Source organism: Dunckerocampus dactyliophorus, chromosome 5 (assembly GCF_027744805.1).
Source record: "Dunckerocampus dactyliophorus isolate RoL2022-P2 chromosome 5, RoL_Ddac_1.1, whole genome shotgun sequence".
Taxonomy (NCBI): domain Eukaryota; kingdom Metazoa; phylum Chordata; class Actinopteri; order Syngnathiformes; family Syngnathidae; genus Dunckerocampus; species Dunckerocampus dactyliophorus.
Window position 1 is genome coordinate 28,549,133 of NC_072823.1, and position 17,663 is coordinate 28,566,795.

Consider the following 17,663-nt stretch of genomic DNA (forward strand, 5'->3'; position numbering starts at 1 on the left):
CTGATTAGTTACTAATGCATATTATTCTCCAGCTCTTTATTATGCAATGCGATGTAATTATTATTATTATTTCGATGTAGTGAATGTGAATGTATGTGAAAGCTTCTTGCTACGTAACAATAAGTTCCATTTCCTGTTTTATGGTTGTCATCATACACTACTAGTAAAGGCAGAGAGGTCTCCATCAAAATTAATGTTATTATTATATTTGTTTATGATTAGTATAAAATCATCATTCATTCATGAATGACTGAATAAAAAATAGTATTGTTACTGTTATGTTTTATTTCTATTTACCAGCTCAAAGCACGTTTTTATTGTTTATGCGGTTGACCTATTTTCGCCATATTGTACTGAGCAGCCATGACAGGCGTGCGTGCTGCGTCACACACGTTCATTTCTTGTTCCACGGTTGTTGTAACAAAAAATCCAAGGAAGTGTCACTGAAAATTGTTATTATCATTATTATAGTATTGCATTAAAAATGTATTATTATTATTATAGGTGAAATAATTATTTATTAGTCATATTATTAGTCGTTTGACTATTACTGATAATATTATTATAATCATTATATTGTTATCGCAAAAATACACATTAATACAATACACAAGATAAGTGTCAATCCAATTATTATTATTATTATTATTATTACAATATTGTAACAATTATTAATGTGTTTTATGATTTCATTTGTTGCTTTTATTCACCAGCTCCATCCGTGTTGTGTTTATGTAAGTTGAGCTATTGCGACCATATTGTACTGAACAGCCACGACAGACATGCTACTAAGTCACATTAAGTTCCATTTCCTCTTCTAGAAAAAATACACATAAAGCCAGACAAAGTGTCAATCAAAATCATGTTTATTATACTGTATCATTATATTACAAAATAGGTATGTATATATTTATATATAATGATGATACTATATTTATAATTGTTATTAGTATTATTATTATGTCACTTCTATACAGCAGCCTTTCAAGTCGTGTTTTTATTGATTGCTATGAAGTTGCCCTTTTGCCGCCATATTGTGCTGAGCAGCCATGCCATAAACAGAGCAGTGTGTACCACGTTCCTTTCCTGCTCTATGGTTGGCACCACATATTTTCCTCGGTACCCTTCTGCAGTGGCATCACGGGAAAGAAAAACACATAAAGCCAACAGATATTATTGCAATTACTGTCATCATGTTGTACTGAGCAACCGCTACAGAGACGTGTGTACTCCTTACTACATCGCGCTGAGTTCCATTTTCTGTTCTATGGTTGTCATCACATTTTCTCCCCCTTTGGAACACTAAAATAATAAAAACCCCAACCCCAGGCCTTCAACTAGGAGTCTACCGTGCCCGGTCGCCATCAAATATCAAATACCTTGCTGCGAGCGAGTTGTTGTTTCATTTCTGAGCTGCAAGAATTAAACGACACTACTAGATTTTCAATAGCCCAGCCGACCTCCAACAGAAAAAGCACCTGATTGAAGTGTCACACTCAATCCACTTCTGGATCTGTTCACTTAAAGCGGGGAGCCACAGCATTTTAAAACTCTCAAAGGTCCTGCAGCTGTTTGGCAATTATGTAGATTTCCCCCCTCCTTCCATCGCCGTTTTTAGCGCTGGCTCCCGGCCATAGCCCAATAAATGTCTAAAATGCAGCGAGCGTATGCCAGATAATGACATTCTCCTCTCTTCCTTGTGTCTTTTATCTACAGATCAAGTTCGGCAAAGGGGAGTGGGTGGTGGGCTCGGTGCAGTACGAGAAGAAGAACGATTTGTCGCTCTACATCATCATCCCTGCTGTCATCGTGCCCATGCTGCTCATCATTGCCGTCTCCGTCTACTGCTACAGGTCCGTACTGTCATACCAGTCCCTCCAATGTACTACTGTACACTCACAGGACACAAGATTAGGTACACCGTCACCATTTCATAATTGTAATGATAATCATTAAAACGCTGGGAATTATTCAAAAAGTTCATCAAACAATTGTATTGTTTATTATTATTAAAAAGTTATTTGGGATTTTTATTAAATTTTTTAAAAGTGATTATTGTATTTGTCATTGTATTTATTATACCCACTAACACCCATTAACATCTATTATCAATATGCTAGCATACAATTCATAAAGAAAACTATATATTTTGATATATCTCATTGTATTTGAAGGAGTAAATACATAATACAAAACTCATTCAAATTCAAAACGTAAATATGTATTGATAAAACAATACATACATACATATACTTTGTTCTCATGTACTCGCATGTGCGTGCGTGTGACTTTTGCACGCTGCACTCCTCCAGGTTCTTCCACTTCCTCCTTGGTGCCGTGTGTGTTTTTACATGCAAAAGATCCCTGCCGAGCTCTTACCAAATGCACTTCTGCCACCTTGTGGCCGTTTTTATGGCTTCAAACGGCTCTAAATGTGACATCTAAAGTGTGGTTGCGTCGTCACTTCTTTTTGCCTCTCGTGCAAAGAAATGTATAAATACGCTTTCGGGATCGGGTGTTTGGGTTTATAAAAACGTATAAGTACATCTTTGCTATTGAATGAGTTAATTATTCTCAATTAACATTATTATGATTATTTATTCATTCTTTTACTACATTTTTATGAGGGGGAAAAAGAGAAAAACAGCACTTTCTAAGTCGCATCAGTCCTCATGTTTAATCCATCCCGTTAGCATTATTGTTAAACTATCCATACTATCCATACATACATAGGAAACCATTCCAACTCAGTTATGTAAATAATATACTGATATCAATAAGATCATTTATAGAAACTCATATACTAAAATATATACAATATACACCAAAAAAAAATAAGTGTAATATAATTATGCAGAATAGATTTATTAATAATGAATTATTTCAATCTTTATGTATTTCTTACTGTTATTATAATTTAATCTTTTGCTTGTTTCTAATCTTCTAATGTTTTTTTAGGGATTTATTTGACAGCCAGAAGTGTGTGAAGCAGTCATAAAAATAATAAAAGTGGCAATCACAGTCACTTAGATTGCAAATATTTGAACACGCAGCAGAGCTTTGTACAACAACTGGATTCAGGTAATGAACAGGAGGTAAAAACCCTTCCCTTGGTTTTACTTTTTTTTTCAGGAGGAAGAGTCAACAGGCGGAGAGAGAGTACGAGAAAGTCAAACACCAGCTGGAGAACCTGGAGGAGAGCGTACGAGACCGCTGCAAGAAAGAATTCACAGGTACACTTTGGTTTAGGCTGGTTTAGGTTTTGGATGACTATTTTTTTTAATTCCACACTCCACTCTATTGCAAGGGGTAGCACATTTGCATATACTTTATCCCTACATATGTTTTTCCCATGAATCCCTATACCGGGGGTCTCAAACTCGCGGCCCGCGGGCCATTAGCGGCCCACCAAGTCACATTTTGCGGCCCGCAACTTGACAGGAAAGACTACTGTAAATGTGGCCCACAAGCTCTCAATCAGGGGTCTCAAACTCGTGGCCCGGGGGCCATTTGCGGCCCGCCGAGTCACATTTTGCGGCCTGCGACTTGTCTTCAAAGATGAGTGTAATACGGCCTGCGACAAGCCAATGTTACTCGTAGGATGCACACATAAGCCTACACTGAACTAAGAGTGAGTGAGTAAAAAAATGTGGTAAAAAAATTCCACCCATTTTCTATAGCGCTTGTCTTCATTAGGGTCACGGGTAAGCTGGAGCCTATCCCAGCTGCACGCAGCAAAATATAAACTGTGAAATGATTTATTTCTTTGATTCACCCTATTACTGTATCAAGATATTATTGTTATCGTGAGCTACCCCGAGATTCCCAGCCCAACTCCCAATACTTGATGTGGCCCAGCCTCACTCAGACTCTACCTCCAGCGGCCCCCAGGTTAATTGTGTTTGAGACCCCTGGCCTATACAGTACATGTGATATACTACATTGAACTGGGAAAGTGGTGAAAGTGAGAAAGACATTTACAAATTACAGGTTAGTTATACTTTTATAATAGGGACTTTTTGGGTCCGAAGTGTAACATAGTTTATGAGTGGAAGCTACAATGACTTCCTGTCACGTGACAATTAACTCCAACAGACCTCATGATCGAAATGGAGGACCACACAAACGACCTGAGCGAGGGTCGGATCCCCTTCCTGGACTACAAGACCTACACGGACCGTGTCTTCTTCCTGCCCTCCAAGGACGGCGCCAACGACGTGATGATAACGGGCAAGCTGGACATCCCCGAGGCTCGGCGGGCCACCGTGATGCAGGCCCTCAACCAGTTCTCCAACCTTCTCAACTCCAAGACTTTCCTCATCAATGTAAGCACACGTTAGATGCTGTGGAGATGCATGCATTCTTAGACATTCTATTTCAATTATATAGGATTGGAAATCCACAGTGGGCCCCTTAAAGATTATTTATAGTTATTTGATCTTTTTTTAAGTACATTTCAGTTTACATTTTGAAAGTGCTAACAGTGTGCCTATTGGGTAGTGTTAGCAGTGTAATTTTGATTAATCTAAGGCTCAATCAACAATAATGCCGTTGACAAAGGTGTGATTGTGTTTTTATTTTAGTGGTAACCCTGCTAAAATCAAGATGCTAAAGTGCTAACAGTGCGCCTATTGGGCAGTGTTAGCAATGTAATTTTGATTAATCTAGGGTTCAATAATAATGACGTTGACATAGATGTGATTGTGTTTTTTATTGTAGTGCTAACCCTGCTAAAGTCAAGATGCTATAGTGCTAACATTGCGCTTATTGGAGAGTGTTAGCACTATAATTTTGATTAATCTAAGGTTCAATAATAATGATGGTGACATAGATGTGATTGTTTTTTATTTTGGTGTTAACCCTTCTAAAATCAAGATGCTAAAGTGCTAACAGTGCGCCTACCGAGCAGTGGTAGCAACATAGTCAGCGGCCATATTTCGCAGTAAGAAAAAACTCAAGTAATGAGGCAAACCTTTTGTCTCTGCCCAGAGGTGGGAAAAAGTTAAAAGCTTCACGTCCTTGGTGTCGCCTCGCACACCTACATCTCACAGGCAGAAGGATCCTTTTTATTTCTTCTATTTTAAATTGGTCTGGCAGTGCCTGGTGTGTCAGTAGTCTAATATTAGATGTGAGAAGCTGAAGATTGAAAATTGGAAGGCTCGTAATATTCCGATGGTGTTGGCGCAGGAACACCTTGGCAGGAGTAAACTGGCTCCTCTAATTGCTGTTTTCTCTCCGTCTCGAGATTCCTCGTTGCTTAATCTGTGCTTCTGCCGGTAGTTTATCCGCACACTGGAGCGCAGCCATGACTTCAATGCCAGGGCCAAAGTGTACTTCGCCTCACTGTTGACGGTGGCGCTGCACGGGAAGCTGGAGTACTACACGGACATCATGAGGACCCTGCTGCTGGAGCTTATGGAGGAGTACGTCCACAGCAAAAACCCCAAGCTTATGTTGCGACGGTGAGTGACTCACAGCATTTTTTTCCCCACCCCAATGTCTGCACGGGGACTACATGCAAACTCCACAATGCCCAACGGAGATTCCCGATCTTCCCGATCTCCTGACTGCGACTGTGTGGCCAACATGCTAACCACTAGACCACCGTGCGGCCCTAATAATGATAATTTATGCAGTACAATACACGTAATTATTGATTGGCAAATGTTTTTTTTTTATTTGACTAACCATAAAGATTTTATTTACATTTTGCACAAATTAATTTGTGAATTGTCACTTTAATTAATGCATTAATAAATTATAGCATACTCCACTCTTTATTTTATTATTATTATTATTATTATTATTATTATTATTATTATTATTATTTTTGTTAATAATAACGTTTTTGTTTAAATGGACATGCCTGCAAAAAAATCTGCCTATTGTGCTTAATTAATTTGCAAATTGCTGTTAAAAATAAAACAATAAAGTGATAAATTTACAGTTTACCCCCTCCTAACTCATAAAACCGACACAATCATATTTATTTATTTATTTTTATTTGCATTTTTATTGTCATGCATGAAAAAATGAATGTAAAAGCTCAAAATGAGTTTATTAAGACATTTTAAAACATGAATTAGTGAATATATTCCATGACTGTTATATGAAAATAATCCAACAATTGTATGACTAATCAATTACTAATAATTCATGTAATCATGACAATCTTTGACATTGTTTTTATTTCACATGTTGACATTTTTTGTATGGATAACAGTAGTTGTATGACATCTATTTATTGAAGCGATGGGTGAAACGGTCATTTAACAATTCTTCCGCTTGTGTGTCTCCACAACAAGTACAAAATGAATCCACAATGTTCAGAGGGATACACTACGGTTGTCTCCAGCCGGATTTTCTGACTTATGCCATTCATTTTTGGACTTAAGCGATTATGTGAGGGTTGTTGTCTGTCAGCGCGTCCCTCATTGTCATTGTGATGAGGTGATGTCACTTGAACTGTCTGCTGTGTGTCTCCACTTAGCCACTGGCTGTTAAACAAATACGCATCTTAATTATCCCCCAATGGAGAGGCTCATTATGCTGATTAGGTCATTGCACCAACACAAGCACCCCCTCCACACCCGCCATCCCACTTTTTACACACTAGACATCCAATTAGGCATGCTAACTGCCGTCAGTGCACGGGGCGCCCGCTACCCGGCGGATGTCTGTCACGAGCATCCGTCAAAAGTGTCCGCTGACGTGAGTTTGAAATAGTCTGACAGTGACGAGGCGGGGAAGCCGTGTGCCTCGTCAACGCACAAACACTGTCGGCGGCGTGCGTCACCGCATTGCACGCTGTCACTGGGCGAGACTCAGCAGCGCTAAAAATAACACTCGTCCAGACTGTCATCATTTGCTTGGATGTTACGTTTTTAATTGACATTTGATTTACATTCTAATATCATACTTCAAATGTAGTCAAAAATATGGAAATTAGTAGAGCAGATATAAAACCTTATGACACAACTGAAATACTGGGATTTGTTAATTTTGCATGAAGAAATATCATTGAAATTAATTCATTTGTATTAAATGAGTTTGATATTTGTTTTTATATTTTTTCATTGCGTTTAGGTGTTATTTATGGGGGGGGTTTTTTATTAAATGTTACATCATTCCCACCTTAGACAGGAATTGCTATCAAAATGTTTTATTTTTCTTATTTCATTTTATTTATTTCATTATATTTTTATTCTAAACATCACTTCACCACGGCTTTAATTTTTTGGGGGGCTAAATATGGTCTTCTGTTTGAATTACCAGTGGGTAATCGCCTCGTTCCTTGTCTCATCAAGCCTTTCAAATACAGTTGAGCTTTATTTTCCTTTTAAAAATGTTGAGAATTCATGATAATAAAATAATGCATTTAATAAAAACTAGACGCAGGAATCAAGGGTGAGGTCTCCCGATGGACATGTACGTGCTTGACGGAATTTGACCCCCATTAGGGGGCTATATCATCATTAATTGATCATTAATGATCATAAAATAATAGCTTGAATAAAAAAAATAACTTAACATTTAAAATAATTATATAAACAATACAAATAAGTAGGCTAATTAATCATTCATATTTTCCCTGCATAATAAAATCTATTATTTTTATATTGTGATCTGATATATCAAATGTATAGTAGATGAAAATCCAAAAGATTCAACTAATCCAATCATTTCTCATCCACTGTGTGTTCCAGGTCAGAGACGGTGGTAGAAAGGATGCTGTGCAACTGGATGTCCATCTGTCTCTATCAGTTCTTAAAGGTACAGCACCATATCTGGTCCCTCATTGGTCCATCAGATAGGTATCTAATAAATAGTACAAAAAAGTACTGTATAAAAATGGCACAAGCATTACCTTACGCTGGATGCTGCTATGTTAGAGTTTATCCTCCGCATTCTGCCTTCAGTGTCCTCTTGGATAAAAATGTCCTTATAGAGAAATGAATACAGTACTTTATGAAATGTGTTGATATTTGCACGTGTGTGCGCACCAGGACTCAGCAGGCGAGCCCTTGTACAAACTGTTCCGCGCCATCAAGCACCAGATCGAGAAAGGACCCGTGGACGCCCGAGTGAAGAAAGCCAAGTACACCCTGAACGACACGGGCCTGCTGGGTGATGATGTGGAGTACTCCGTCCTGGTGAGATTACACACGTACACGCTAACATGTAGCTACAGTATCTGACACAAGTGAGTACACTCCTCACGTTTCTGCAAGGATTTTATGAGATCCTCTCAAGGGATAACGCAAGCACACTTCCCCAACAGGACGTTACCCAGCATGCCTTGCTGGTTACGAACGCTTGTGTTGTTTTGCATGGATATTACAGTGTAAGCGTTTATTTCGATACCCGCGTCGCCCGTGTGGTGCAGTTACATGTGTTACTGGTTGTGGTATTTTCACTTGCGCTGTGAGTGAGGTAGCCAGTTGGGTTCCTTCCTGTCGGTGTGATGAGCAAAGGTAAATGTCAAGCTCGAGCAAATTGATATTGAAATTGATGTGAAAACTTGTTTACCACCTCAGTAAGTACATTCACAGCATTATTAGAGCCTTCTAGACACCCAGCCTTCCAACCATATAGTCACTTTTACACTCCTATTACCCAATATAGTACACATAACAAGAGAAAATAGACATTTAAGACAGAAATAAGACCCTTTTTTACTTCCAGTTTCTATACAGTACTTCCTGCGGTGGCTATTGCCTCATCAATGTAACATTACTGACACCTAGTGACCAGTGTAGATGACATACGTATCATCACAATGTCTTTGAATGAATCTTGTGAATGCCTTATATTTGTATTTTATTTCATTTAGCCTTTTTTATGCATGAAGATACTTCATCTAAGCAAAAAAGTATGTAGAATTTGCTTAAATGTGCATATTTTTGGACTAATAATGGGCTGTGGTCAACCATTAATTCATATATTTTTGAAAAAACGTGATTGAGCGAAGCCGTGAAATTCGGAGCACAAACTAGCGAGGGATTCCTGTACTTGCGTTTTTTGGGATTTTTTTTTTTTTTTACCAAAAGCGGGGATCTACTGTAAAGTACACTAGGTCCCCAACTTACGAACACAATTGGTTCCAGTTGACCGCTCTTATGTCGAAGTGTTCTTAAGAAGGGGAAAAGGTAATATTACCAATGATATAGGTACTACATGTACGTGTATACATATACAGTATATGTGTATGTATGTAAATATGAGTTTGGATGCAGTAGTAATATTAAACGAGGATAATTCATGAAAAAAACAATAATAAAAATGATATAATAATACATAATGATAAATGTTATTTACCTTTGAAGAGGAGTGGTCGAGCATACGTCGTTGTGGAGGAGTTGGGGGAGTAGTTATTGAAAAAAAGGATCGATGGTCGTCGTGGTTAGACTCTTCTAAAAGAGGTAGTGTTCTGTGGGTGGTGTAGAATTAAGCAGGCCTATTAACTCTTCATAAACTTTAATCAAACGCTCTGTCCGGGTTGTACAAGTTAGCTTTCCATTTAGCTTTACACTGTATCTCCCCAGCGTCTAACTCTTCCTCTGTTGGGTTCATTAGCTCTAAGGCTACATTAGCAGTGTCACAGTGCCCTCTACTGGTCAAGCATGTACAGTAGCAGTATAAATACTGATTGAGCGACTGACTTCAAGGCAAAATAAAATAAAATATAGACCAGTCGGCTTGTGTTCGTATCCGCGAATGTTCGCTAGCCGGGTGTTCGTAAGTTGGGGACCTAGTGTATATCTAATTTTACTTTCTATGGTATTGTGCCTTGATAAATACGTACATTATAGCGATCTAATTTATCTTATTTATGATGTATTGTGTAAAACTAAGACATGAATAACATCAAATTAAAAGCACAAAATGAATGCCGACCCACCATCCACCAGTTCAAGTTCCAGCCAAGTTTTTCCAGAAAGATTATTACATCGCTAGCATGAATTAACTTGAGACAAATGTTATGACATTAGCACTCAATAAGTCATCAAAACTTACCTTTATGCATTCCCACATAGTATCAGCATTTGACACCAAATATGAGGTGAAAGAAAAATGCTAAAAATACAGTAGTAGTCTATCTGTGCGGCATGAGATCAAGTTAGCACACGCACAATGGACATGCGTCAAGTGAGACGGATGTGAGACGGACGGTACCGGGCCGCGGCCTGTGGGTTGGGGACCACTTCCCTAGGGAACCTTGACAAGACTAGTGGCTGTCTCACCGAACACTGACACCTGGTGGTCAATGTAGAATACAGTCCTAGATTCACAATTAGAATGCTTCTTCTGCCTTGTATTTGTATTTGAGCTCATTTAGCCATTTTTATGCTTGTAAATGCCTAATTTAGGCCAAGAATAAGTACAATTTGCTTAAATATGCGGGGGTTTTTCCAGTACTAATAGGCCGTTTTCAACCAAGAAACAGTGATCCTTTATTAATGAATTACATTTTCAAAAACTGCAATATAGCGAGGGAGCGATAATCGAACCACGATACTGCAAGGGACAAATGCACTGTGCAAATACGAGCTGCCGAAAGATGCTTCACTGGAATGTTAAGTGCTACCAGTTGATTGCCTGGACGTTTTCCTACATGTTCCAGTAATGTGAACGCGGCTGTTCCGTTAAATTCAGCACAAATAAATGGCATTGTCGAGGACAATTATCGAATTAGCCGAAATCATGAGGCGGTGGATCGCCTCCTGTGGTAGAGGAAGTTAAAATATATATATATTAAAAATACCCCCCCCCTCCCAATGGACTGGATTTCACAGGCTGCCACGGTCAGTTTGGATTTCACGGGCTGCTCTTCACACTGATGAATGCAGAGTGGCTAATCAGGCGTGTGCGATTGGATTGGCTGCGCCCGTCGCAACCGTCCATGACATGCCTTCCACACCTCCTGCTACCCTTTTGATTGCATCAAGTGGTCAATTAGTTCATGACGGAGTGACTCCAGTTGCTCCCGCTGAGCCTCGACCATTTGCCGGGTCGAGGTGACCGTATACCTGTAAAGTGTGTGCATGAGAAGCCAGGTTGCCATGACGACCGCATCCTGGCAGCAGGACCTTGTGGCGCTCAAGCTTGGGCAACGTTTAAAGGTCTCCCTATTATGCAAAAGTGTTTTTTAATGATGTTCTGACAGTAATATGTGTTTAGAAACACCAAACGTAATGAAAATCCATCAGCCCCCTTACTTATTTGCTTTACTGTTGAAAGACATCCTTCCTCATGGACATGATGCCACAGCTGACCCAAAGTCCACCCTGTATATCCCCCCACCACAAAACAAAGGCATCGCTACACATCATGAAAAGCCCTTCAGTCTATACACTATTGTCCTCCAAACATTCCTACTTCCAGGGGGACTGTCCTGTTCCTAACGTGTTCCTAGAGTAGTGCACTCCAAACACGCTATTGTCCTCCAAATGTTTGGTGGAAATGTGCTCCTCCTACCTTATTAAAGTACGTCTAAAGGTCCCAAAATTGATTTTGTAAAAAAAAAAAAAAAAAAAGATAGCTCGGCCAGCTATCCGTCAGTCAGCTCCAGACATGGGAGCTGCAAGTTTGATCATTTTGGTGTTGTTCTGCGAATGGGCTAACCCGTTGCTGTTCCAACGTAATTAGCACTTTTGCTTCACATAGCTATGCAAGTGTTACTAACGTTTGTATCTTTGTAATGTTACGTCGTTGTATGTCAGACATGTCCAAAGTCTGGCCCGTGGTCAAATTGTACCCTCTGCCATAAAATGAATAACTTGTGGCCCGTAGCCCTGCTGACCAGCGTATAAAATACACACAAAATGCAATTTCACATTTACCCACAAGAGGGCAGCAGCACTCTGTCCAGCTCCACGATGCTCTGCGGCCCTTTCTGGACAGTTTCTAAAATGGCGACAATGAATAAAAAAAAAGGAAAGTGGACCCTGATGATGCTCCTGACCAGTTGCAGCTGGAGCTCACTGAGCTGCAGTGTGACGCCGAGAGCCGCAGTCGACACCAGCAGCTCTCTCTCACCAACTTTTACCGACAGTTGGATAAAGGCAGGTTCCAAGAGATTCGAACATTTGCTACGAAAATGCTGAGCTTGTTTGGATCGACGTATTCCTGTGAGAAGACATTCTCGATTATGAGCTTTAACAAGAGCCGCGTGCGGACACGACTAACTGACTCTCACCCGCGTGACATCCTACGCATCAATAGCACTGCCGCTGAGCCACACCTGGCCTTTATGCTGCAATCCAGATCTCAATGTCACCTTTTACATTAGTGAGGGAAAGTATGTCATTTACAATGACTAATATAAAAATGTCAGCAAATTAATTTTGTTAATTTGTTAATTTTGTTCATGAATTTTTTCCGAGGAAGATGACTGAATTCCCTGTTTCTGAACTTTAAAAGTTCAGTGAACATTTATTTTCAACGACGTGCCGTGTTTCAAATGAACCCCGCACTGGTGAATAGGATTTTCTTCATATTTCCCTGTTACTGAATTAAAAAGTTCAGAGAACGTTTCATTGCCAGCGGTGATATTTCCTGTTTGAAATGCAGTTTGCACTGGTGAATACTGTTACTTATTTCCCTGTTTTTAAATCTACAAGTTCAGAGAACATTTAATTGCCAGTAATATGTCATGTTTGGAATGATAAAGTCAAATATGAAAGGCAGACTGGTTTTGGACAACACACATATAATCCACCATTGTGGGACCTCTCACGCGTACTTAAATGGATAAATGCTATCATGTGTGACTTGGGACACGTGTTTGTTGTATGTTTAGGACTTTTTTCATGTTGTGTGCAGACCCTGCAGGTGCTGGTGCACGGCGAGGGTCCAGATGTGACTCCCGTCAAGGTTCTGAACTGCGACACCATCTCGCAGGTGAAAGAGAAGATCATCGAGCTGGTGTACAGGAATCTGCCCTACTCCATGCGGCCCAAAGTCGACAGCGTCACGCTGGGTGAGTGAAGGACTATGACGTATCCGCTGCAGCCTCCAACGTCCCTGTGGTCGCACAGTTCGGAATTTGACTGACTTTTTTGGGGTAAAGTCGCAGAAAATGTCAGAGTTGAAACGGATGAATATGCACAGGAATTTATGTTCAACATCAGGGGGTTGCCTACAGCCACAGCTGCCAATGTTTCTTGACTTGGTGATAAGTAGAGATCCTGGCGGTTATTTGCTTGAGAAGACCACGCACCTGGAGACATGCATACATAGGTGATTAATTGAATACATTAATTGGAGTCTACTACATTGGCTAATAGGAGCGTAAAGGTGACTTATCGGGATGTTATTTCATGTCTAGAGGGCTCTAATAATGTTAAAAACCGTATTTAGAAGGTTGTAAACTGGTTTTCTATGCTCCAACTATAAAAATATTCCATTTATAAATAAGGAATCCTACTTTGCGTAAATTCACATATAATGGTACCAATTAACCTCGATAAACAAGGGATTACCGTACTTCCTGTGTTAAAGGTGCTTTCAAAATCCAAACAAGTCGGAGGTTAGAATGGAGGGGTTTGAACCTAAGAGGTTCCATTGTGTATTTATTTTTTCACATCATTTTTTCTGTTCCACAAGAAGGGTTATTCACTCACAGGAGCAAAAAAGAAAAGCTTTCATCGGCAAACAAAGTTCTGCATGGCAATTCAAGTCTGAAACCTTGGGGGAGCCGACTTGAAAGGCCAAATCTCTACAGACGTTTTCTGACATCAAAGACGTTTTTTTAGGGTTTTTTTTTCCAATTCCCACGCACGCGGCCGATCTCATTCCGTTATACATTTTTAGATAAGCGCTGATCTGTCGTCGCCTTTCATGGCGAATGACGGAGATAACCCTCTCATGTGGCGCTAATTGTAAATGAGTCACACGGCGCCCGGGCTCAGGTCGGTGAAAGCGTCGATCTGCCAATCCGGCTTTGGAATTACGTTTGGAATATTCCACAACAAAGTCCACTCTCAGCATTAAGTCAACTTTCTCATCAGTGTCGAGACAACGTATCATCCTTGATCAATGCCTGACTAATTAGCACAGTGCTGCTGCTAGGAAAGCCAATGGTTTTATTATGGAGTATATGTTTTCACATATGTGATACATTTTTTTAGATACCCTTTCAAACTCTACTGTTTTTTGGATCATTTCATATTCTGTTTTTCCCCAAAATTACATAATTACATAACAATAATAATATACGACAGAAAAATGATATAAATGGCAGGAAAAGTAGGTAATACAGTTAACATGAAACAATAGAAAACAATAAAAATCTGATGATTTAGGACTGTTTTTTCAAAGAATTACATTTTGGTTGAATGTGATCATGAAAGAATCACAAAATGAAATAATGAAAAATCATGAATAATAATGAAAAGATCATAATATCCATCGATCCATTTTCTATACCGCTTCATCCTCATTAGGGTCGCGGGGGTCATAATAAGTATATGACGGGAAATTGATTAAAATGGGGGTGGGGGTTTGATAAATTTAATCTGAAAAAAATTGAAAACAAACAAAATATGTACAGTGTTTGTGTGTGTGTGTGTGTGTGTGTGTGTAATGTGATTAAAATGTGAAAAAACAATAAAATTGTTATAAAAAATATTTAAATAATACAAAAAATGTTTTAAATATATATTTCATACAAAAAAATATATATATATATAGTTTAACATTTTTGAAAATGCTTGCTCTTCCGTTGCTATTATGAATCAAATGTATTTGTACTGTAAAAAATAGTGAACACATACAGTATGACCAAAAAATGGTTGCAATGTAATACAATCTGGTTTTAAAAAAAAATATATATATATATATATATATATATATATAATTGCAAAATGTATATATAATATGATAAAATGAAATTAAATATTTATTTTAAAATGTACATAGTTATTTTTACTGTAATATTTTATTTTTACATATTTTTCTTTGCATGCATTTTGTTATGCTGTTTTTTGGGGATTCTTGTAAATGCTTACACGCTAAATGTTGTATTTTCAAGGCAATAAAAATGGCTTGAATTGTAAAGGTTACGGTCATTTAAATGCTAAAAAATCAAATGTCAGACTGAATAGTGTGCTTGTCAGGGGGAGAAATCAAATCAAACATAAAATGCAGTTATGAGCTGCTGTAAATGCTGTAAAATCATCATTTTCAGTCATATCGTATTCATTTAATGCAATATAATACCATTTACTGTAGCTTTATGGTGGTGTGTGGATCTCCTTACCTTCATTCATTATCGCTTCTAAACAGGTGACAGACATTTAAGCCTTGGCAGTGTCCCATTTCAGCTCCTCCGTTTTTCTCCACAGAATGGCGCCCGGGGTCGACTGGGCAGATTTTATCCGATCTGGATTTGACCTCGCAGAAGGAGGGCAGATGGAAACGCATCAACACTCTGGCTCATTACAACGTATGTACAATAACCTCTCTAAATTACTGTCAACTTACTTAGATGTAATTTTTGCGTCTCGGAACACAACTATGGTGCATTCAATACTCCCGAACAAAATGCGAAATCTCAACGTATGATGAAAAACGTGTTATGTTACATGTATGCTGTGCATTTCACCTGCATTAGTACATATTTATAGATTATTACCAACTGATGGTGAATGAGATGTCTTTTCTCTGGAAAACATGTCTTATTTCATGAGGAAAAAAATCAAAATGAAATCATATTTGACCAAAAAACTGAATTTGCGGGTGACTGCTGAATTGAGAACGTTAACCTGTATTCACCTCACTGCACGTTTTGAGCCCGCATGAGGCTCTTGAAGCTAGCCAAGCAAAGTTTTGCGTTTCAGCACACAACTATAGTGCATTCAAGGACCTCCGAACAAAATGCGAAATCTCAGCACAAGGTACACATAAATAGAGTAAATTACTCAGGAACTAATGAAGTCATGAGTACTGGTAATGAGTACTGTTTTTTAACCTGTATTATCACATATTTATAAATATTTTCTCCGTGGAAAAAAAATGCCTTTTTTTTAATTTGGAAAAAATACCAAAAATAATTTAAAAAATAAAAACACATGAGCGTGATCCATGAAACCTTGTGTCCAGCAGTGTACATGCAAGCGAAAGCACCAGAAGCCCTCTAATTTCTCCTTTCACTGCATCGACCCCACTGAAAACAGAGGTCACCACCAAATATCCCCCCCTCTGTCCTGTTTTCCACCCACCAAAATCCCCTTGTTAACTCTAATGCCTCGTATTGTCCTCCAGTGAATCTATGACCCCTCCGTGGTGCTCATCCCTCTCTTTGTGGGGGCCAGTAATGCCAACGGCCTGTAAAACATGCCAGTGAAGGCCAGCCATGCTTGTCCGTTCATTCGCATTGATTATGAATGAGTTCCAGGCCAGTATAAGATAAACAGGCAAAGCTACAGAAGATGTGTCGTTACCTCCACCAAGAAGCTTGTGTTTAGCTTCATGTTTAACAGTGAAAGGACGGACTCTGAAATGATGGCTAAGTACCCCGAATACTGTATAGGGGCCACATTGAAAAGAAATGATTGTTTTGTTGTTGTATTTTCCTTGTTGACTGGAAAGGACGTACATGGCAAGAGCTCTGCTGAAGATACTAGCAATTTGAACTGTTTTGGTGCTTTCCTGACTACGCTTCACAAACACATCAGAACTGCTGGATGACTCCCTCGGGTTGAACGCTAACAGGCGAGAGGTACAGATTCCTTGAAATAAACTAGTTACAAGCGTTGATAGCTGCTAGCAAGTCAAGCTAACTGGCTAACTGCTGAAGTTCTAAGCCAAACACACAGCGAAATGATACTGGCCCTGGAAATATAGATTCAAAATCAGAAATAGGGTCAGTCTGGCTGTTGGAGGAGGAGGACGATAAAAAATCTGATTGAGTGTAAAAATTTTGTGTTTTTTCACAACCTCAAGAAAAAGATGTACGAGAGCGTTCCCCCACCTCCCGTCTTAGAAATAATCTGATGTTTTTACACGCCCTGAAGAAGGAGATGTCTGAGGTGCGTACTGCAGCAAAAACAGAGCGAGAACGTAGGTGTCTGCGAGCGTAAACGACGCATTCTTTTTTACAAACAAAGCAAGAAATGAAGAATCCGCAATCACATATTAAACGTGTGCAAACGCAGAACGACAGCCTCGTCGACATGATCTTGGAGATCCATACTGATGTCAGAAACCTGATGGAGGAAGATGGTACTGAGCAAGGACACCAACGGGTGAAGAGAGGAAATCGAGGAGTTGCAAGATGAAACCGCAACATGGAGATGAAACAAATAGTCATGATAATAGCGATGCAATAAGGATGAGGGGGTAAGATTAAATAAGCACGAAGCACTCAACGTAAACTGTATGCGTGTTCAAAATACATGAAACCATAACAATAAAAGTATACAATGATGATGTCGTGACAATTGGAAAAGTGGAATTGTTACCAGAGTACAGTCAAAATATTAAGAAAAAAAATCAGTTCTCATAATATTCAGATTTTCTTCCTCTCGCCCTCTATGATTTCATTTCCACAATAAAATACTCCTTAAATTCTTCTAAATGTGACCTTTAAACTGTTTTCCTTGTCATATTATTCCCATAACTTTATTCTTGTTCCAGTTTTTCTTGTTGAAAAAAATACT

The 17,663-nt window shown here is 39.0% G+C and overlaps 1 protein-coding gene across 6 annotated transcripts in view; it reads left to right on the forward strand.

Annotated features, from left to right (window-relative positions):
- plxnb2b (plexin b2b) overlaps nucleotides 1-17,663 on the forward strand; it is a 253,747-nt gene that overhangs the window by 217,206 nt on the left and 18,878 nt on the right. For all 6 annotated transcript variants that reach the window (XM_054775448.1, XM_054775449.1, XM_054775450.1 and 3 more), the window contains 8 exons: nucleotides 1,717-1,853; nucleotides 3,133-3,233; nucleotides 4,096-4,325; nucleotides 5,281-5,462; nucleotides 7,707-7,773; nucleotides 8,007-8,153; nucleotides 12,826-12,982; nucleotides 15,348-15,448. In XM_054775448.1, coding sequence (XP_054631423.1) covers nucleotides 1,717-1,853; nucleotides 3,133-3,233; nucleotides 4,096-4,325; nucleotides 5,281-5,462; nucleotides 7,707-7,773; nucleotides 8,007-8,153; nucleotides 12,826-12,982; nucleotides 15,348-15,448 — 1,122 coding nt within the window. The remainder of the gene's footprint in view (nucleotides 1-1,716; nucleotides 1,854-3,132; nucleotides 3,234-4,095; nucleotides 4,326-5,280; nucleotides 5,463-7,706; nucleotides 7,774-8,006; nucleotides 8,154-12,825; nucleotides 12,983-15,347; nucleotides 15,449-17,663) is intronic.